Raw genomic sequence first — 25025 nt, 5'->3', positions numbered from 1 at the left:
ACTAATAAACTTGTTTTATCACCTTTTTACTAATAAACTTGTTCTATCACCTTTTTACTAATAAACTTCTTCTATCACCTTTTTACTAATAAACTTGTTTTATCACCTTTTTACTAATAAACTTGTTTTATCACCTTTTTACTAATAAACTTCTTCTATCACCTTTTTACTAATAAACTTGTTTCATCACCTTTTTACTAATAAACTTGTTTCATCACCTTTTTACTAATAAACTTCTTCTATCACCTTTTTACTAATAAACTTGTTTTATCACCTTTTTACTAATAAACTTGTTCTATCACCTTTTTACTAATAAACTTGTTTTATCACCTTTTTACTAATAAACTTCTTCTATCACCTTTTTACTAATAAACTTGTTTTATCACCTTTTTACTAATAAACTTGTTCTATCACCTTTTTACTAATAAACTTGTTTTATCACCTTTTTACTAATAAACTTCTTCTATCACCTTTTTACTAATAAACTTCTTCTATCACCTTTTTACTAATAAACTTGTTTTATCACCTTTTTACTAATAAACTTGTTCTATCACCTTTTTACTAAAAAACTTGTTTTATCACCTTTTTACTAATAAACTTCTTCTATCACCTTTTTACTAATAAACTTCTTCTATCACCTTTTTACTAATAAACTTCTTCTATCACCTTTTTACTAATAAACTTGTTTTATCACCTTTTTACTAATAAACTTGTTTTATCACCTTTTTACTAATAAACTTCTTCTATCACCTTTTTACTAGTAAACTTGTTTTATCACCTTTTTACTAATAAACTTCTTCTATCACCTTTTTACTAATAAACTTCTTTTATCACCTTTTTACTAATGAACTTCTTCTATCACCTTTTTGCTAATGAACTTGTTTTATCACCTTTTTACTAATAAACTTCTTTTATCACCTTTTTACTAATGAACTTCTTCTATCACCTTTTTGCTAATGAACTTGTTTTATCACCTTTTTACTAATAAACTTCTTCTATCACCTATTTACTAATAAACTTCTTTTATCACCTTTTTACTAATAAACTTCTATCACCTTTTTACTAATGAACTAGCAAATAATAACCAGTGAAATGTTTTCAGGTGTGTCCCTCAGTCTAGCTGCGGATGTCGGCATCAGGACCAATATCAGCCCTCAGGCAGCAGTTTCTGGGCAGACAGCAGTTGTTCCAGCAGGTGTCGCTGCCTCCAAGGCAGTGTGAAGGTAGAAGAGGAGACATTGAAACCTGGCTGAAGTCTTCTTTTCATTTGTTTTGACCCTCATTTCCCGTCTAGTGCACACCGGTGGGCTGCAAGAAGAGCGAGCACTGTGCCCTGAAGGCGGGCGTTAGAGACTGCTACCCACTTTCCTACGCCACCTGCCAGGCGGTGGGAGACCCGCACTACCGGACCTTTGACAATCGGCGCTTTGACTTCCAGGGCACTTGCACCTACATCCTGTCCCAACACACGGCAGGTCCACACCAGGACCTGGTACCCTTTCAGGTGCTGGTCCAGAACGAGAACAGAGGCGGCAACAAAGGCGTGTCCTACACCAAGTCCGTGTCCCTGACTGTCCTTGGCCACACGGTCAGCATGAGTCGTGGCAGCCCGGGTAAAGTACTGGTAAGTCATCCTACTGAGGAATTGGAATTTTGTTACCAAGAAAGACATGGTTACCATTGCCTCACTTTCAGTACAGCACCACCTTATTTATGAACTCCACCCACTTTGTGAGCAGCTCGTGACACCAAACTCTTGTTTCCCAAGTCCTGCTCGCCAGTTTGCTGCTTGCTTACCCCAAGACAGCACATTCACGTGCATCCATCTTCTTCGCTTTTTGAATCCATTTAGGCTCTTTATTGTTGATGACCTTGCACACCACTTTAGTTTTCTACTTACACTATATTGACAAAAGTATTTGGCCACCTGCCTTGACTCACATATGACCTTGAAGTGCCATCCCATTCCTAACCCATAGACCTTTTGCAGCTATTACAGCTTCAACTCTTCTGGGAAGGCTATCCACATATTACATGTTGTTATGAAGGTGTCTGTTACTACATTATATATATACTTATTACATATTGTTATGAAGGTGTCTGTTACTACATTATATATATATACTTGCAGTGTGTATATTGTACATATTACATATTGTTATGAAGGTGTCTGTTACTACATTATATATACTTGCAGTGTGTATATTGTACATATTACATGTTGTTATGAAGGTGTCTGTTACTACATTATATATTGTACTTATTACATATTGTTATGAAGGTGTCTGTTACTGCATGATATATATACTTGCAGTGTGTATATTGTACATATTACATATTGTTATGAAGGTGTCTGTTACTACATGATATTTATACTTGCAGTGTGTGTATTACATATTGTTATGAAGGTGTCTGTTACTACATGATATTTATACTTGCAGTGTGTGTATTACATATTGTTATGAAGGTGTCTGTTACTACATGATATATATACTTGCAGTGTGTATATTGTACATATTACATGTTGTTATGAAGGTGTCTGTTACTACATTATATATATACTTATTACATATTGTTATGAAGGTGTCTGTTACTACATTATATATATACTTATTACATATTGTTATGAAGGTGTCTGTTACTACATTATATATATACTTATTACATATTGTTATGAAGGTGTCTGTTACTACATTATATACATACTTGCAGTGTGTATATTGTACATATTACATATTGTTATGAAGGTGTCTGTTACTACATTATATATATACTTATTACATATTGTTATGAAGGTGTCTGTTACTACATTATATATATACTTATTACATATTGTTAAGAAGGTGTCTGTTACTACATTATATATATACTTATTACATATTGTTATGAAGGTGTCTGTTACTACATGATATACATACTTGCAGTGTGTATATTGTACATATTACATATTGTTATGAAGGTGTCTGTTACTACATTATATATATACTTGCAGTGTGTATATTGTACATATTACATATTGTTATGAAGGTGTCTGTTACTACATGATATACATACTTACAGTGTGTATATTGTACATATTACATATTGTTATGAAGGTGTCTGTTACTGCATGATATATATACTTGCAGTGTGTATATTGTACATATTACATATTGTTATGAAGGTGTCTGTTACTACATGATATATATACTTGCAGTGTGTATATTGTACATATTACATATTGTTATGAAGGTGTCTGTTACTACATGATATATATACTTGCAGTGTGTATATTGTACATATTACATATTGTTATGAAGGTGTCTGTTACTACATTATATATATATATACTTGCAGTGTGTATATTGTACATATTACATATTGTTATGAAGGTGTCTGTTACTACATGATATACATACTTGCAGTGTGTATATTGTACATATTACATATTGTTATGAAGGTGTCTGTTACTACATTATATATGTACTTGCAGTGTGTATATTGTACATATTACATATTGTTATGAAGGTGTCTGTTACTACATGATATATATACTTGCAGTGTGTATATTGTACATATTACATATTGTTATGAAGGTGTCTGTTACTACATTATATATATACTTGCAGTGTGTATATTGTATATATTACATATTGTTATGAAGGTGTCTGTTACTACATTATATATATACTTGCAGTGTGTATATTGTACATATTACATATTGTTATGAAGGTGTCTGTTACTACATTATATATATATATACTTGCAGTGTGTATATTGTACATATTACATATTGTTATGAAGGTGTCTGTTACTACATTATATATATACTTGCAGTGTGTATATTGTACATATTACATATTGTTATGAAGGTGTCTGTTACTACATGATATACATACTTACAGTGTGTATATTGTACATATTACATATTGTTATGAAGGTGTCTGTTACTGCATGATATATGTACTTGCAGTGTGTGTATTACATATTGTTATGAAGGTGTCTGTTACTACATCATATATATACTTGCAGAGTGTGTATATTGTACATATTACATATTGTTATGAAGGTGTCTGTTACTACATTATATATATATACTTGCAGTGTGTATATTGTACATATTACATATTGTTATGAAGGTGTCTGTTACTACATTATATATATACTTGCAGTGTGTATATTGTACATATTACATATTGTTATGAAGGTGTCTGTTACTACATTATATATATATACTTGCAGTGTGTATATTGTACATATTACATATTGTTATGAAGGTGTCTGTTACTACATGATATATATACTTGCAGTGTGTATATTACATATTGTTATGAAGGTGTGTGTATCTTGGACACCTTCCATTCAAACACCACCAGGTGTGAGTTCATGATTCTTTGGGTTTGCTTGCTGCAGCTGAACAGCCGAGTCATCAATTTGCCGTACATCACCGACAACGGCGAGCTGTCCTTGTTTCGTAGAGGCTACTTCGCCATGGCAACCACTTCTTTTGGTTTGACTCTCAAGTTCAACTGGAACAGCCATGTTGCTCTGACGCTTCCCAGCTCCTACGCCTCAGCCACGTCTGGTAGGAACACTCACTCATCAGGAACATTCACTCATCAGGAACATCTAGGTAGGAACATTCTGGTAGGAACATTCACTCATCAGGAACATCTAGGTAGGAACATTCTGGTAGGAACATTCACTCATCAGGAACATCTAGGTAGGAACATTCTGGGAGGAACATTCACTCATCAGGAACATCCAGGTAGGAACATTCTGGTAGGAACACTCACTCATCAGGAACATCTAGGTCGGAACATTCTGGTAGGAACACTCACTCATCAGGAACATCTAGGTCGGAACATTCTGGTAGGAACACTCACTCATCAGGAACATCTAGGTAGGAACATTCTGGTAGGAACATTCACTCATCAGGAACATCTAGGTAGGAACATTCTGGTAGGAACATTCACTCATCAGGAACATCTAGGTAGGAACATTCTGGTAGGAACATTCACTCATCAGGAACATCTAGGTAGGAACATTCTGGGAGGAACATTCACTCATCAGGAACATCCAGGTAGGAACATTCTGGTAGGAACACTCACTCATCAGGAACATCTAGGTCGGAACATTCTGGTAGGAACACTCACTCATCAGGAACATCTAGGTCGGAACATTCTGGTAGGAACACTCACTCATCAGGAACATCTAGGTAGGAACATTCTGGTAGGAACATTCACTCATCAGGAACATCTAGGTAGGAACATTCTGGTAGGAACATTCACTCATCAGGAACATCTAGGTAGGAACATTCTGGTAGGAACATTCACTCATCAGGAACATCTAGGTAGGAACATTCACTTATCAGGAACATCTAGGTAGGAACATTCTGGTAGGAACATTCACTCATCAGGAACATCTAGGTAGGAACATTCTGGTAGGAACATTCACTCATCAGGAACATCTAAGTAGGAACATTCTGGTAGGAACATTCACTCATCAGGAACATCTAGGTAGGAACATTCTGGTGGGAACATTCCCTCATCAGGAACATCTAGGTAGGAACATTCACTCATCAGGAACATCTAGGTAGGAACATTCTGGTAGGAACATTCACTCATCAGGAACATCTAGGTAGGAACATTCTGGTAGGAACATTCACTCATCAGGAACATCTTGGTAGGAACATTCTGGTAGGAACATTCACTCATCAGGAACATTCACTCATCAGGAACATCTTGGTAGGAACATTCTGGTAAGAACATTCACTCATCAGGAACATTCACTCATCAGGAACATCTTGGTAGGAACATTCTGGTAAGAACATTCACTCATCAGGAACATTCACTCATCAGGAACATCTAGGTAGGAACATTGTGGTAGGAACATTCACTCATCAGGAACATCTAGGTAGGAACATTCTGGGAGGAACATTCACTCATCAGGAACATCCAGGTAAGAACATTCTGGTAGAAACATTCACTCATCAGGAACATCTAGGTCGGAACATTCTGGTAGGAACACTCACTCATCAGGAACATCTAGGTAGGAACATTCTGGTAGGAACATTCACTCATCAGGAACATCTAGGTAGGAACATTCTGGTAGGAACATTCACTCATCAGGAACATCTAGGTAGGAACATTCTGGTAGGAACATTCCCTCATCAGGAACATCTAGGTAGGAACATTCTGGTAGGAACATTCACTCATCAGGAACATTCACTCATCAGGAACATCTAGGTAGGAACATTCTGGTAGGAACATTCTGGTAGGAACATTCACTCATCAGGAACATTCACTCATCAGGAACATCTAGGTAGGAACATTCTGGTAGGAACATTCACTCATCAGGAACATTCACTCATCAGGAACATCTTGGTAGGAACATTCTGGTAGGAACATTCACTCATCAGGAACATTCACTCATCAGGAACATCTTGGTAGGAACATTCTGGTAGGAACATTCAGTCATCAGGAACATTCACTCATCAGGAACATCTAGGTAGGAACATTCTGGTAGGAACATTCACTCATCAGGAACATCTAGGTAGGAACATTCTGGTAGGAACATTCACTCATCAGGAACATCTAGGTAGGAACATTCTGGTAGGAACACTCACTCATCAGGAACAGCTAGGTAGGAACATTCTGGTAGGAACATTCACTCATCAGGAACATCTAGGTAGGAACATTCTGGTAGGAACATTCACTCATCAGGAACATCCGGGTAGGAACATTCTGGTAGGAACACTCACTCATCAGGAACATCTAGGTCGGAACATTCTGGTAGGAACACTCACTCATCAGGAACATCTAGGTAGGAACATTCTGGTAGGAACACTCACTCATCAGGAACAGCTAGGTAGGAACATTCTGGTAGGAACATTCACTCATCAGGAACATCTAGGTAGGAACATTCTGGTAGGAACATTCACTCATCAGGAACATCTAGGTAGGAACATTCTGGGAGGAACATTCACTCATCAGGAACATCCAGGTAGGAACATTCTGGTAGGAACACTCACTCATCAGGAACATCTAGGTCGGAACATTCTGGTAGGAACACTCACTCATCAGGAACATCTAGGTAGGAACATTCTGGTAGGAACACTCACTCATCAGGAACATCTAGGTCGGAACATTCTGGTAGGAACACTCACTCATCAGGAACATCTAGGTAGGAACATTCTGGTAGGAACATTCACTCATCAGGAACATCTAGGTAGGAACGTTCTGGTAGGAACATTCACTCATCAGGAACATCTAGGTAGGAACATTCTGGTAGGAACATTCACTCATCAGGAACATCTAGGTAGGAACATTCACTCATCAGGAACATCTAGGTAGGAACATTCTGGTAGGAACATTCACACATCAGGAACATCTAGGTAGGAACACTCACTCATCAGGAACATCTAGGTAGGAACATTCTGGTAGGAACATTCACTCATCAGGAACATCTAAGTAGGAACATTCTGGTAGGAACATTCACTCATCAGGAACATCTAGGTAGGAACATTCTGGTAGGAACATTCCCTCATCAGGAACATCTAGGTAGGAACACTCACTCATCAGGAACATCTAGGTAGGAACATTCTGGTAGGAACATTCACTCATCAGGAACATCTAGGTAGGAACATTCTGGTAGGAACATTCACTCATCAGGAACATCTTGGTAGGAACATTCTGGAACATTCACTCATCAGGAACATTCACTCATCAGGAACATCTTGGTAGGAACATTCTGGTAAGAACATTCACTCATCAGGAACATTCACTCATCAGGAACATCTTGGTAGGAACATTCTGGTAAGAACATTCACTCATCAGGAACATTCACTCATCAGGAACATCTAGGTAGGAACATTGTGGTAGGAACATTCACTCATCAGGAACATCTAGGTAGGAACATTCTGGGAGGAACATTCACTCATCAGGAACATCCAGGTAAGAACATTCTGGTAGAAACATTCACTCAGGAACATCTAGGTCGGAACATTCTGGTAGGAACACTCACTCATCAGGAACATCTAGGTCGGAATATTCTGGTAGGAACACTCACTCATCAGGAACATCTAGGTAGGAACATTCTGGTAGGAACATTCACTCATCAGGAACATCTAGGTAGGAACATTCTGGTAGGAACATTCACTCATCAGGAACATCTAGGTAGGAACATTCTGGTAGGAACATTCCCTCATCAGGAACATCTAGGTAGGAACATTCTGGTAGGAACATTCACTCATCAGGAACATCTAGGTAGGAACATTCTGGTAGGAACATTCACCCTTCAGGAACATTCACTCATCAGGAACATCTTGGTAGGAACATTCTGGTAGGAACATTCACTCATCAGGAACATCTTGGTAGGAACATTCTGGTAGGAACATTCACTCATCAGGAACATTCACTCATCAGGAACATCTAGGTAGGAACATTCTGGTAGGAACATTCCCTCATCAGGAACATCTAGGTAGGAACATTCACTCATCAGGAACATCTAGGTAGGAACATTCTGGTAGGAACATTCACTCATCAGGAACATCTAGGTAGGAACATTCTGGTAGGAACATTCACTCATCAGAAACATCTTGGTAGGAACATTCTGGAACATTCACTCATCAGGAACATTCACTCATCAGGAACATCTTGGTAGGAACATTCTGGTAAGAACATTCACTCATCAGGAACATTCACTCATCAGGAACATCTTGGTAGGAACATTCTGGTAAGAACATTCACTCATCAGGAACATTCACTCATCAGGAACATCTAGGTAGGAACATTGTGGTAGGAACATTCACTCATCAGGAACATCTAGGTAGGAACATTCTGGGAGGAACATTCACTCATCAGGAACATCCAGGTAAGAACATTCTGGTAGAAACATTCACTCAGGAACATCTAGGTCGGAACATTCTGGTAGGAACACTCACTCATCAGGAACATCTAGGTCGGAATATTCTGGTAGGAACACTCACTCATCAGGAACATCTAGGTAGGAACATTCTGGTAGGAACATTCACTCATCAGGAACATCTAGGTAGGAACATTCTGGTAGGAACATTCACTCATCAGGAACATCTAGGTAGGAACATTCTGGTAGGAACATTCCCTCATCAGGAACATCTAGGTAGGAACATTCTGGTAGGAACATTCACTCATCAGGAACATCTAGGTAGGAACATTCTGGTAGGAACATTCACTCATCAGGAACATTCACTCATCAGGAACATCTTGGTAGGAACATTCTGGTAGGAACATTCACTCATCAGGAACATCTTGGTAGGAACATTCTGGTAGGAACATTCACTCATCAGGAACATTCACTCATCAGGAACATCTAGGTAGGAACATTCTGGTAGGAACATTCACTCATCAGGAACATTCACTCATCAGGAACATCTTGGTAGGAACATTCTGGTAGGAACATTCACTCATCAGGAACACTCACTCATCAGGAACATCTAGGTAGGAACATTCTGGTAGGAACATTCACTCATCAGGAACATCTAGGTAGGAACATTCTGGTAGGAACATTCACTCATCAGGAACATCTAGGTAGGAACATTCTGGTAGGAACATTCACTCATCAGGAACATCTAGGTAGGAACATTCACTCATCAGGAACATCCAGATTCAAATGTTTGGGCCGCCATGTGGTGTTTCTTTGAGTGTAAACCAGGCGTGCCCAAACAAGTCAAAGCCTGCCAGGGATCATTTTGGTATTTTTCACCTTCAAAAGCAGCACATTTATACATTCTTCTTGTCAAGTATTTATAAAAATGCAATTTGGGGCAAAATGTCACGTGATTGCTAAAGAGCTAAAGCCAAAGTGAAATGCTAGCATTTAGCTTGCTGGGCAGATAGCGTCAAATAACAAAAAGTATGAGCAAAACAGGCAAAAAAAAATAGTTCCAATGCTAACATGCTAACAATAACATGCTTACAGTTTGTGTTAGTGTAATACAGAAATATGCTAAATACCTGCTGAATTAGCTAAAAGAGCTAGCATGCCAGTTTTAGCAAGCCAAAATGCTAACTGTAACATGTGTTAAGTACAACAATATATTAATTACTCTGATGTGTGCACTGGAAAAAATGTGTTGAAAATGCTACGGTGGTACGCTAACGTTAGCGTGCATCGAATATCTTAATTGTGTTGGTTTTCTGACATGGACTTGTTTCTTCAGCATTGTCCACACCTTTAAGTCAGGACTTTGGGAAGGCCATTCTAAAACCTTAATCCTAGCCTGATTTAGCCATTCCTTTACCACTTTTGAGGTGTGTTTGGGGTCATTGTGCTGTTGGAACACCCAACTGCGCCCGAGACCCAACCTCCGGGCTGATGGTTTTGGGAAGGGGCTAGGATGGTGATCTGTGTTGCCCTCCTCAGGTCTGTGTGGGAACTACAACGCAGATCCAGCGGACGACATGCGGCAAGCCGACGGCGGTCAGGCCGAGCACGCCACCGCGCTGGGACACAGCTGGAAGGTGACACTTTTGACTTTTACTCACACTTATTTACTTTCTTTTTGCACATGTCAACACATTGTTACCATGATTTATTGTGTGAACGCTCCAAACATGATTTATTGTGTGAACGCTCCAAACATGATTTATTGTGTGAACGCTCCAAACATGATTTATTGTGTGAACGCTCCAAACATGATTTATTGTGTGAACGGTCCAAACATGATTTATTGTGTGAACGCTCCAAACATGATTTATTGTGTGAACGCTCCAAACATGATTTATTGTGTGAACGCTCCAAACATGATTTATTGTGTGGACGCTCCAAACATGATTTATTGTGTGAACGCTCCAAACATGATTTATTGTGTGAACGCTCCAAACATGATGTATTGTGTGAACGCTCCAAACATGATTTATTGTGTGAACGCTCCACACATGATTTATTGTGTGAACGCTCCAAACATGATTTATTGTGTGAACGCTCCAAACATGATTTATTGTGTGAACGCTCCAAACATGATTTATTGTGTGAACGCTCCAAGCAGGATTTATTGTGTGAACGCTCCAAACATGATTTATTGTGTGAACGCTCCAAACATGATTTATTGTGTGAACGCTCCAAACATGATTTATTGTGTGAACGCTCCAAACAAGATGTATTGTGTGAACGCTCCAAACATGATTTATTGTGTGAACGCTCCAAACATGATTTATTGTGTGAACGCTCCAAACATGATTTATTGTGTGAACGCTCCAAACAAGATGTATTGTGTGAACGCTCCAAACATGATTTATTGTGTGAACGCTCCAAACATGATTTATTGTGTGAACGCTCCAAACATGATTTATTGTGTGAACGCTCCAAACATGATTTATTGTGTGAACGCTCCAAACATGATTTATTGTGTGAACGCTCCAAACAAGATGTATTGTGTGAACGCTCCAAACATGATTTATTGTGTGAACGCTCCACACATGATTTATTGTGTGAACGCTCCAAACATGATTTATTGTGTGAACGCTCCAAACATGATTTATTGTGTGAACGCTCCAAACATGATTTATTGTGTGAACGCTCCAAACATGATTTATTGTGTGAACGCTCCAAACATGATTTATTGTGTGAACGCTCCAAACAAGATGTATTGTGTGAACGCTCCAAACATGATTTATTGTGTGAACGCTCCAAACATGATTTATTGTGTGAACGCTCCAAACATGATTTATTGTGTGAACGCTCCAAACATGATTTATTGTGTGAACGCTCCAAACATGATTTATTGTGTGAACGGTTCCAAACATGATTTATTGTGTGAACGCTCCAAACATGATTTATTGTGTGAACGCTCCAAACATGATTTATTGTGTGAACGCTCCAAACATGATTTATTGTGTGAACGCTCCAAACATGATTTATTGTGTGAACGCTCCAAACATGATTTATTGTGTGGACGCTCCAAACATGATTTATTGTGTGAACGCTCCAAACATGATTTATTGTGTGAACGCTCCAAACATGATTTATTGTGTGAACGCTCCACACATGATTTATTGTGTGAACGCTCCAAACATGATTTATTGTGTGAACGCTCCACACATGATTTATTGTGTGAACGCTCCAAACATGATTTATTGTGTGAACGGTTCCAAACATGATTTATTGTGTGAACGCTCAAAACATGATTTATTGTGTGAACGCTCCAAACATGATTTATTGTGTGAACGCTCCAAACATGATTTATTGTGTGAACGCTCCAAACATGATTTATTGTATGAACGCTCCAAACATGATTTATTGTGTGAACGCTCCAAACATGATTTATTGTGTGAACGCTCCAAACATGATTTATTGTGTGAACGCTCCAAACATGATTTATTGTGTGAACGCTCCAAACATGATTTATTGTGTGAATGCTCCAAACATGATTTATTGTGTGAACGCTCCAAACATGATTTATTGTGTGAACGCTCCAAACATGATTTATTGTGTGAACGCTCCAAACATGATTTATTGTGTGAACGGTTCCAAACATGATTTATTGTGTGAACGCTCCAAACATGATTTATTGTGTGAACGCTCCAAACATGGTTTATTGTATGAACGCTCCAAACATGATTTATTGTGTGAACGCTCCACACATGATTTATTGTGTGAACGCTCCAAACATGGTTTATTGTGTGAACGCTCCAAACATGGTTTATTGTGTGAACGCTCCAAACATGATTTATTGTGTGAACGCTCCAAACATGATTTATTGTGTGAACGCTCCAAACAGGATTTATTGTGTAAACGCTCCAAACATGATTTATTGTGTGAACGCTCCAAACATGATTTATTGCGTGAACGCTCCACACATGGTTTATTGCGTGAACGCTCCAAACATGGTTTATTGCGTGAACGCTCCAAACATGGTTTATTGCGTGAACGCTCCAAACATGATTTATTGTGTGAACGCTCCAAACAGGATTCATTGTGTGAACGCTCCAAACATGATGTATTGTGTGAACGCTCCAAACATGATTTATTGTGTGAACGCTCCAAACATGATTTATTGTGTGAACGCTCCAAACAGGATTTATTGTGTGAACGCTCCAAACATGGTTTATTGTGTGAACGCTCCAAACATGATTTATTGTGTGAACGCTCCAAACATGATTTATTGTGTGAACGCTCCAAACAGGATTTATTGTGTGAACGCTCCAAACATGATTTATTGTGTGAACGCTCCAAACATGATTTATTTTGTGAACGCTCCAAACATGATTTATTGTGTGAATGCTCCAAGCATGATTTATTGTGTGAACGCTCCAAACATGATTTATTGTGTGAACGCTCCACACATAATTTATTGTGTGAACGCTCCAAACATGATTTATTGTGTGAATGGTTCCAAACATGATTTATTGTGTGAACGCTCCAAACATGGTTTATTGTGTGAACGCTCCAAACATGATTTATTGTGTGAACGCTCCAAACATGATTTATTGTGTGATATATGTATGTATGTATGTTTATATGTACATATATGTATGTATGTATATGTATATACATATATACATAAACACATACATATATACATACACACATATATACACACACATTTATATGTGTATATATATATGTATATGTATGTATATATATACATATGTATATACACTGTATATGTACATATGTATATATGTATGTATATATGTATATATACGTATATGTATGTATACTGTATATGTTTATATATACATATATGTATGTATGTAAATACAAACATACACACATATACACACACATTTATGTGAGTGTATGTATATATATATATATATATATATATATATATATATATATATATATATATATATATATATATATATATATATATATATATATATATATATATATATATATATATGTATGTATATATATATATATGTATGTATATATGTAGTTTGAACACCCCTTTTGTAAAGTAAATGTATATATGTAAAATAATGATAATTAAAAAAATACTACCAATAATAATACTTATATAAATACCAATGAAAATAAAAATTACGATAATGATAATAATGAATTTAATATTAATAATAGTGATAATAATAATATTAATAATAATAATAATAATAATGAAATGTGTGTTTGTTTATTCGTAAATTAATAATAATAATACTAATGCTGCTACTAATCATAATGATAATACAATATTAGTAATAATAATAATGAAAATAATAATGAAAATAATAATGGGGATAATGATAATAATGAAGGTAATACTAATAATAGTAATGATAATAATATTGATAATAATAATAATAAAAAGTGTGTTTGTTTATTTATAATTGAATAATAAAAATAATGCTGCTACTAATAATATTAATAATAATAATTCATCAAGGTTCCAGACGACGCCAAAGAGGAATGACAGACAGGTGTTGCCATGACGACTAAAGCGCGCTTGTTTTATTTGACTTGAGTGCAGGCGGGAGGAGACCCGGGCTGCACCAGCGACTGTCCTGCGGGCACGTGTCCCCACTGCCAACCTGCACTGGTACTGCACTACCAGCAGGGGCGCTACTGTGGCATCATGGCCGACACCTCCGGTCCCTTCAGGTGCTTTGTCCCGCTCCCTCTCCTTCTCCTTCTCCTTCTCCGCCACACTTCACTCAAACACTACCCAACTACTGTGTCAACATACTAACCTTTAAAGACCTAACCTTTCACATTTGGACCGATACAGTACCGATGACCACACACTTTTGTGTGTGTTCATGTGTTCATAGGCGATACGTGTCCAAAATGAGCCGATTATGATACCTTGTGGTATATTGTGTTCTGCGGTGGCACTTCCAGCACATTAGGTGGCAGCACTGTTTGAGCTATTACCAAGAGGTTGAATGTGTTGTGTTATGTCGCGCCCCACGAGGTGTTTGTACTGTAAGTGTTGTGCTTACTACACACACCAGCTGGTTGCAGCGTTCATCTCAGGTGGAGTTTTCTCTACCACATTTGGAGGTGTTGAAATTGCCAAGTAAAAACGCTAATGCTAATAGTAGCATGTCAATGGTAAATACAGTGTATATTTGCATGAAGCTAGCGCATTTTAGCATGTATCGCCACGTTAAAAATTGTTAATGCTAATAATCGCTAGCATGTATCGCCACATAAAAAATTGTTAATGCTAATAATCACTAGCATGTATCGCCACATTAAAAATTATTAATGCTAATAATCACTAGCACGTATTGCCACATTAAAAATGGCTAATGCTAATAATTGCTAGCATGTATCGCCACGTTAAAAAATATTAATGCTAATAATCACTAGCATGTATCGCCACAATAAAAATTGTTAATGCTAATAATCCGTAGCATGTATCGCCACATTAAAAATTGTTAATGCTAATAATCACTAGCATGTATCGCCACATTAAAAATTGCTAATGCTAATAATCGCTAGCATGTATCGCCACATTAAAAATTGTTAATGCTAATAATCCGTAGCATGTATCTTCACATTAAAAATTATGAATGCTAATAATCACTAGCATGTATCGCCACATTAAAAATTGCTAATGCTAGTAATCGCTAGCATGTATCGCCACATTAAAAATTGTTGATACTAATAATCCGTAGCATGTATCGCCACATTAAAAATTGTTAATGCTAATAATCCGTAGCATGTATCGTCACATTAAAAATTATGAATGCTAATAATCACTAGCATGTATCGCCACATTAAAAATTGCTAATGCTAATAATCGCTAGCATGTATCGCCACATTAAAAATTATTAATGCTAATAATCAATAGCATGTATCGCCACATTAACAATTGCTAATGCTAATAATCACTAGCATGTATCGCCACATTAAAAATTGCTAATGCTAATAATTGCTAGCATGTATCGCCACATTAAAAATTATTAATGCTAATAATCAATAGCATGTATCGCCACATTAACAATTGCTAATGCTAATAATCACTAGCATGTATCGCCACATTAAAAATTGTTAATGCTAATAATCCGTAGCATGTATGGTCACATTAAAAATTATGAATGCTAATAATCACTAGCATGTATCGCCACATTAAAAATTGCTAATGCTAATAATCGCTAGCATGTATCGCCACATTAAAAATTATTAATGCTAATAATCAATAGCATGTATCGCCACATTAACAATTGCTAATGCTAATAATCACTAGCATATATCGCCACATTAAAAATTGCTAATGCTAATAATCACTAGCATGCATCGCCAAATTAAAAATTGCTAATGCTAATAATCGCTAGCATGTATCGCCACATTAAAAATTGTTAATGCTAATAATCCGTAGCATGTATCGTCACATTAAAAATTATGAATGCTAATAATCACTAGCATGTATCGCCACATTAAAAATTGCTAATGCTAGTAATCGCTAGCATGTATCGCCACATTAAAAATTGTTAAAGCTAATAATCACTATCATGTATCGCCACATTAAAAAATGCTAATGCTAATAATCGCTAGCATGTATCGACACATTCAAAATTGCTAATGCTAATAATCGCTAGCATGTATCGCCACGTTAAAAATCATTAATGCTAATAATCACTAGCATGTATCGCCACATTAAAAATTGTTAATGCTAATAATCGCTAGCATGTATCGCCACATTAAAAATGGTTAATGCTAATAATCCGTAGCATGTATCGTCACATTAAAAATTATGAATGCTAATAATCACTAGCATGTATTGCCACGTTAAAAATGGCTAATGCTAATAATTGCTAGCATGTATCGCCACATTAAAAATTATGAATGCTAATAATCACTAGCATGTATCGCCACATTAAAAATTGTTAATGCTAATAATCCGTAGCATGTATCGTCACATTAAAAATTATGAATGCTAATAATCACTAACATGTATCGCCACATTAAAAATTATTAATGCTAATAATCGCTAGCATGTATCGCCACATTAAAAATTATTAATGCTAATAATCAATAGCATGTATCGCCACATTAACAATTGCTAATGCTAATAATCACTAGCATGTATCGCCACATTAAAAATTGCTAATGCTAATAATCGCTAGCATGTATCGCCACATTAAAAATTGCTAATGCTAATAATCAGTGGCATGTATCGCCACATTAAAAATTCTTAATGCTAATAATCACTAGCATGTATCGCCACATTAAAAATTGCTAATGCTAATAATCGCTAGCATGTATCGCCACATTAAAAATTGTTAATGCTAATAATCCGTAGCATGTATCGCCACATTAAAAATTGCTAATACTAATAATCGCTAGCATGTATCGCCACATTAAAAATTGCTAATGCTAGTAATCGCTAGCTTGTATCGCCACATTAAAAATTGTTAAAGCTAATAATCACTAGCATGTATCGCCACATTAAAAAATGCTAATGCTAATAATCGCTAGCATGTATCGCCACATTAAAAATTGCTAATGCTAATAATCGCTAGCATGTATCGCCACATTAAAAATCATTAATGCTAATAATCACTAGCATGTATCGCCACATTAAAAATTGTTAATGCTAATAATCCGTAGCATGTATCGCCACATTAAAAATTGCTAATGCTAATAATCGCTAGCATGTATCGCCACATTAAAAATTGTTAATGCTAATAATCACTAGCATGTATCGCCACATTAAAAATTGTTAATGCTAATAATCCATAGCATGTATCGTCACATTAAAAATTATGAATGCTAATAATCACTAGCATGTATCGCCACATTAAAAATTGCTAATGCTAATAATCACTAGCATGTATCGCCACATTAAAAATTGTTAATGCTAATAATCGCTAGCATGTATCGCCACATTAAAAATTGTTAATGCTAATAATCGCTAGCATGTATCGCCACATTAACAATTGCTAATGCTAATAATCGTTAGCATGTATCGCCACGTCAAAAATTGCTAATGCTAATAATCCGTAGCATGCTAGCTCCTAGCAATATTCTTCATAAAGTGTAGTGTTTGGTCCACACAGCCAATGTCACGACAAACTGGATCACGCCCACTTCCTGGCAGACTGCGTCTACGATATGTGCGCCTTCAAAGGCCACGCCTCCGCCCTATGCAACAGCCTATCAGCTTTCAGCGCTACGTGTCAGGAGGCCGGCGCCATCTTGGAGACATGGAGGACGCCAGAGTTTTGTCGTAAGAAAACCTTTTCATTCCTCACACCTGAACATCAAATATATATACTGTTGAAATATATATACTGTAAATACTGTTGAAATATATATAGTGTATATACTGTTCAAATATATATACTGTATATACTGTTGAAATATATATAGTGTATATACTGTTCAAATATATATACTGTATATACTGTTGAAATATATATACAGTTTGACTCTCATGTGTGCAGCGCCCTCGTGTGGCGCCAACAGTCACTACCAGGTGTGTGCGCCGCCCTGCCAGCTCACCTGCAGCGGCCCGGCTCCCCCTGAGGGTTGTGACGACAACTCCCCCTGCCTGGAGGGCTGCGTGTGCGACCAGGGCTTCCTGCTGAGTCACGACCGCTGTCTTCCTCTGGCCGAGTGCGGCTGTCGCCACCTGGGACGCTACTACACACGTGCACAGGTACGCTCGCCCGCCCGCCCGCCCGCGCCACACCTCGCCGCCGCTCACGCTCCTCCTCCCCCTCAGGTGTTCCACCCCGACATGTCATGTGACACTCGCTGCGTGTGCGGAGACAGCGGGCAGGTGATGTGTGACTCGGACTTCCGCTGCCCGCATGGCGAGGAATGTGTGGTGGCGGACGGCGAGGCCTCGTGTGCGCCCACCAGCGTCACTTCCTGTTTTGTCTACGGGCTGACATCAGTCCAATCCTTTGATGGACAGGTAGAGTACTTCTTTTATCACCTTTTTACTAATAAACTTCTTCTATCACCTTTTTACTAATAAACTTCTTTTATCACCTTTTTACTAATAAACTTGTTTTATCACCTTTTTACTAATAAACTTCTTCTATCACCTTTTTACTAATAAACTTGTTTTATCACCTTTTTACTAATAAACTTCTTCTATCACCTTTTTACTAATAAACTTGTTTTATCACCTTTTTACTAATAAACTTCTTCTATCACCTTTTTACTAATAAACTTCTTCTATCACCTTTTTACTAATAAACTTGTTTTATCACCTTTTTACTAATAAACTTGTTCTATCACCTTTTTACTAATAAACTTCTTTTATCACCTTTTTACTAATAAACTTGTTTTATCACCTTTTTACTAATAAACTTGTTTTATCACCTTTTTACTAATAAACTTGTTTTATCACCTTTTTACTAATAAACTTGTTTTATCACCTTTTTACTAATAAACTTGTTTTATCACCTTTTTACTAATAAACTTCTTCAATCACCTTTTTACTAATAAACTTGTTTCATCACCTTTTTACTAATAAACTTCTTCTATCACCTTTTTACTAATAAACTTCTTCTATCACCTTTTTACTAATAAACTTGTTTTATCACCTTTTTACTAATAAACTTGTTTTATCACCTTTTTACTAATAAACTTGTTTTATCACCTTTTTACTAATAAACTTCTTCTATCACCTTTTTACTAATAAACTTCTTCTATCACCTTTTTACTAATAAACTTGTTTTATCACCTTTTTACTAATAAACTTGTTCTATCACCTTTTTACTAATAAACTTGTTTTATCACCTTTTTACTAATAAACTTGTTCTATCACCTTTTTACTAATAAACTTGTTCTATCACCTTTTTACTAATAAACTTGTTTTATCACCTTTTTACTAATAAACTTGTTCTATCAACTTTTTACTAATAAACTTGTTTTATCACCTTTTTACTAATAAACTTGTTTTATCACCTTTTTACTAATAAACTTCTTCTATCACCTTTTTACTAATAAACTTGTTTTATCACCTTTTTACTAATAAACTTGTTCTATCACCTTTTTACTAATAAACTTGTTTTATCACCTTTTTACTAATAAACTTGTTTTATCACCTTTTTACTAATAAACTTCTTCTATCACCTTTTTACTAATAAACTTCTTCTATCACCTTTTTACTAATAAACTTGTTTCATCACCTTTTTACTAATAAACTTCTTCTATCACCTTTTTACTAATAAACTTGTTTTATCACCTTTTTACTAATAAACTTGTTTTATCACCTTTTTACTAATAAACTTGTTTTATCACCTTTTTACTAATAAACTTCTTCTATCACCTTTTTACTAATAAACTTCTTCTATCACCTTTTTACTAATAAACTTGTTTCATCACCTTTTTACTAATAAACTTCTTCTATCACCTTTTTACTAATAAACTTCTTCTATCACCTTTTTACTAATAAACTTGTTTTATCACCTTTTTACTAATAAACTTGTTCTATCACCTTTTTACTAATAAACTTGTTTTATCACCTTTTTACTAATAAACTTGTTCTATCACCTTTTTACTAATAAACTTGTTCTATCACCTTTTTACTAATAAACTTCTTTTATCACCTTTTTACAAATAAACTTGTTTTATCACCTTTTTACTAATAAACTTCTTTTATCACCTTTTTACTAATAAACTTGTTTTATCACCTTTTTACTAATAAACTTCTTCTATCACCTTTTTACTAATAAACTTGTTTTATCACCTTTTTACTAATAAACTTCTTCTATCACCTTTTTACTAATAAACTTGTTTTATCACCTTTTTACTAATAAACTTCTTCTATCACCTTTTTACTAATAAACTTCTTCTATCACCTTTTTACTAATAAACTTGTTTTATCACCTTTTTACTAATAAACTTGTTCTATCACCTTTTTACTAATAAACTTCTTTTATCACCTTTTTACTAATAAACTTGTTTTATCACCTTTTTACTAATAAACTTCTTCTATCACCTTTTTACTAATAAACTTGTTCTATCACCTTTTTACTAATAAACTTGTTTTATCACCTTTTTACTAATAAACTTGTTTTATCACCTTTTTACTAATAAACTTCTTCAATCACCTTTTTACTAATAAACTTGTTTCATCACCTTTTTACTAATAAACTTCTTCTATCACCTTTTTACTAATAAACTTCTTCTATCACCTTTTTACTAATAAACTTGTTTTATCACCTTTTTACTAATAAACTTGTTTTATCACCTTTTTACTAATAAACTTGTTTTATCACCTTTTTACTAATAAACTTCTTCTATCACCTTTTTACTAATAAACTTCTTCTATCACCTTTTTACTAATAAACTTGTTTTATCACCTTTTTACTAATAAACTTGTTCTATCACCTTTTTACTAATAAACTTGTTTTATCACCTTTTTACTAATAAACTTGTTCTATCACCTTTTTACTAATAAACTTGTTCTATCACCTTTTTACTAATAAACTTGTTTTATCACCTTTTTACTAATAAACTTGTTCTATCAACTTTTTACTAATAAACTTGTTTTATCACCTTTTTACTAATAAACTTGTTTTATCACCTTTTTACTAATAAACTTCTTCTATCACCTTTTTACTAATAAACTTGTTTTATCACCTTTTTACTAATAAACTTGTTCTATCACCTTTTTACTAATAAACTTGTTTTATCACCTTTTTACTAATAAACTTGTTTTATCACCTTTTTACTAATAAACTTCTTCTATCACCTTTTTACTAATAAACTTCTTCTATCACCTTTTTACTAATAAACTTGTTTCATCACCTTTTTACTAATAAACTTCTTCTATCACCTTTTTACTAATAAACTTGTTTTATCACCTTTTTACTAATAAACTTGTTTTATCACCTTTTTACTAATAAACTTGTTTTATCACCTTTTTACTAATAAACTTCTTCTATCACCTTTTTACTAATAAACTTCTTCTATCACCTTTTTACTAATAAACTTGTTTCATCACCTTTTTACTAATAAACTTCTTCTATCACCTTTTTACTAATAAACTTCTTCTATCACCTTTTTACTAATAAACTTGTTTTATCACCTTTTTACTAATAAACTTGTTCTATCACCTTTTTACTAATAAACTTGTTTTATCACCTTTTTACTAATAAACTTGTTCTATCACCTTTTTACTAATAAACTTGTTCTATCACCTTTTTACTAATAAACTTGTTTTATCACCTTTTTACTAATAAACTTGTTCTATCAACTTTTTACTAATAAACTTGTTTTATCACCTTTTTACTAATAAACTTGTTTTATCACCTTTTTACTAATAAACTTCTTTTATCACCTTTTTACTAATAAACTTCTTCTATCACCTTTTTACTAATAAACTTGTTTTATCACCTTTTTACTAATAAACTTGTTTTATCACCTTTTTACTAATAAACTTCTTTTATCACCTTTTTACTAATAAACTTCTTCTATCACCTTTTTACTAATAAACTTGTTTTATCACCTTTTTACTAATAAACTTGTTTTATTACATTTTTACTAATAAACTTCTTCTATCACCTTTTTACTAATAAACTTCTTCTATCACCTTTTTACTAATAAACTTCCTTTATCACCTTTTTACTAATAAACTTCTTCTATCACCTTTTTACTAATAAACTTCTTCTATAACCTTTTTACTAATAAACTTGTTTTATCACCTTTTTTTTGTTGTTAATGCTAGTAACTAGTGGCATGTATCGCCACATTAAACATTGTTAATGCTAGTAACTAGTAGCATGTATCGCCACATTAAACATCATTTTTGCTAGTAACTAGTAGCATGTATGGCCACATTAAACATCGTTAATGCTAGTAACTAGTAGCATGTATCGCCACATTAAACATCGTTAATGCTAGTAACTAGTAGCATGTATCGCCACATTAAACATCATTAATGCTAGTAACTAGTAGCATGTATCGCCACATTAAACATCGTTAATGCTAGTAACTAGTGGCATGTATCGCCACATTAAACATTGTTAATGCTAGTAACTAGTAGCATGTATCGCCACATTAAACATCATTAATGCTAGTAACTAGTAGCATATATGGCCACATTAAACATTATTAATGCTAGTAACTAGTAGCTTGTATCGCCACATTAAACATCGTTAATGCTAGTAACTAGTAGCATGTATCGCCACATTAAACATCGTTAATGCTAGTGACTAGTAGCATGTATCGCCACATTAAACATCGTTAATGCTAGTAACTAGTAGCATGTATCGCCACATTAAACATCGTTAATGCTAGTAACTAGTAGCATGTATCGCCACATTAAACATTGTTAATGCTAGTAACTAGTGGTATGTATCGCCACATTAGACATTGTTAATGCTAGTAACTAGTAGCATGTATCGCCACATTAAACATTGTTAATGCTAGTAACTAGTAGCATGTATCGCCACATTAAACATCGTTAATGCTAGTGACTAGTAGCATGTATCGCCACATTAAACATCGTTAATGCTAGTAACTAGTAGCATGTATCGCCACATTAAACATTGTTAATGCTAGTAACTAGTAGCATGTATCGCCACATTAAACATCATTTTTGCTAGTAACTAGTAGCATGTATGGCCACATTAAACATCGTTAATGCTAGTAACTAGTGGCATGTATCGCCACATTAAACATTGTTAATGCTAGTAACTAGTAGCATGTATCGCCACATTAAACATCATTTTTGCTAGTAACTAGTAGCATGTATGGCCACATTAAACATCGTTAATGCTAGTAACTAGTAGCATGTATCGCCACATTAAACATCGTTAATGCTAGTAACTAGTAGCATGTATCGCCACATTAAACATCATTAATGCTAGTAACTAGTAGCATGTATCGCCACATTAAACATCGTTAATGCTAGTAACTAGTGGCATGTATCGCCACATTAAACATTGTTAATGCTAGTAACTAGTAGCATGTATCGCCACATTAAACATCATTAATGCTAGTAACTAGTAGCATATATGGCCACATTAAACATTATTAATGCTAGTAACTAGTAGCTTGTATCGCCACATTAAACATCGTTAATGCTAGTAACTAGTAGCATGTATCGCCACATTAAACATCGTTAATGCTAGTGACTAGTAGCATGTATCGCCACATTAAACATCGTTAATGCTAGTAACTAGTAGCATGTATCGCCACATTAAACATCGTTAATGCTAGTAACTAGTAGCATGTATCGCCACATTAAACATTGTTAATGCTAGTAACTAGTGGTATGTATCGCCACATTAGACATTGTTAATGCTAGTAACTAGTAGCATGTATCGCCACATTAAACATCGTTAATGCTAGTAACTAGTAGCATGTATCGCCACATTAAACATTTTAATGCTAGTAACTAGTAGCATGTATCGCCACATTAAACATTGTTAATGCTAGTAACTAGTAGCATGTATCGCCACATTAAACATTGTTAATGCTAGTAACTAGTGGCATGTATCGCCACATTAAACATTGTTAATGCTAGTAACTAGTAGCATGTATCGCCACATTAAACATTTTAATGCTAGTAACTAGTAGCATGTATCGCCACATTAAACATTGTTAATGCTAGTAACTAGTAGCATGTATTGCCACATTAAACATTGTTAATGCTAGTAACTAGTAGCATGTATCGCCACATTAAACATTGTTAATGCTAGTAACTAGTGGCATGTATCGCCACATTAAACATCGTTAATGCTAGTGACTAGTAGCATGTATCGCCACATTAAACATCGTTAATGCTAGTAACTAGTAGCATGTATCACCACATTTAACATCATTAATGCTAGTAACTAGTAGCATGTATCGCCACATTAAACATTGTTAATGCTAGTAACTAGTAGCATGTATCTCCACATTAATAATTGTTAATGCTAATAACTAGTAGCATGTATCGCCCTATTAAAAATTGCTAATGCTAATAACTAATAGCATGTATTGCCACATTAAAAAGTGCTAATGCTAATAACTACTAGCATGTATCGCCACATTAAAAAGTGCTAATGCTAATAACTACTAGCATGTATCGCCACATTAAAAAGTGCTAATGCTAATAACTACTAGCATGTATCGCCACATTAAAAAGTGCTAATGCTAATAAC

General features: G+C 35.0%; 1 protein-coding gene across 1 annotated transcript in view; it reads left to right on the top strand.

Moving 5' to 3' along the window:
* Positions 1 to 25025, top strand: part of LOC133660498 (IgGFc-binding protein-like) — a 58975-nt gene that overhangs the window by 18305 nt on the left and 15645 nt on the right. The window contains exons 11-18 of the mRNA XM_062064036.1: positions 1103 to 1223; positions 1295 to 1624; positions 4393 to 4564; positions 10384 to 10481; positions 14435 to 14565; positions 17973 to 18142; positions 18360 to 18574; positions 18641 to 18835. Of these exons, the coding sequence (XP_061920020.1) occupies positions 1103 to 1223; positions 1295 to 1624; positions 4393 to 4564; positions 10384 to 10481; positions 14435 to 14565; positions 17973 to 18142; positions 18360 to 18574; positions 18641 to 18835 (1432 nt within the window). The remainder of the gene's footprint in view (positions 1 to 1102; positions 1224 to 1294; positions 1625 to 4392; positions 4565 to 10383; positions 10482 to 14434; positions 14566 to 17972; positions 18143 to 18359; positions 18575 to 18640; positions 18836 to 25025) is intronic.

Source organism: Entelurus aequoreus, linkage group LG11 (assembly GCF_033978785.1).
Source record: "Entelurus aequoreus isolate RoL-2023_Sb linkage group LG11, RoL_Eaeq_v1.1, whole genome shotgun sequence".
In the NCBI taxonomy this organism is placed as follows: Eukaryota; Metazoa; Chordata; class Actinopteri; order Syngnathiformes; family Syngnathidae; genus Entelurus; species Entelurus aequoreus.
Note: the sequence above shows the minus strand (reverse complement) of the source record. Positions and strands in the feature narration are given on the sequence as shown.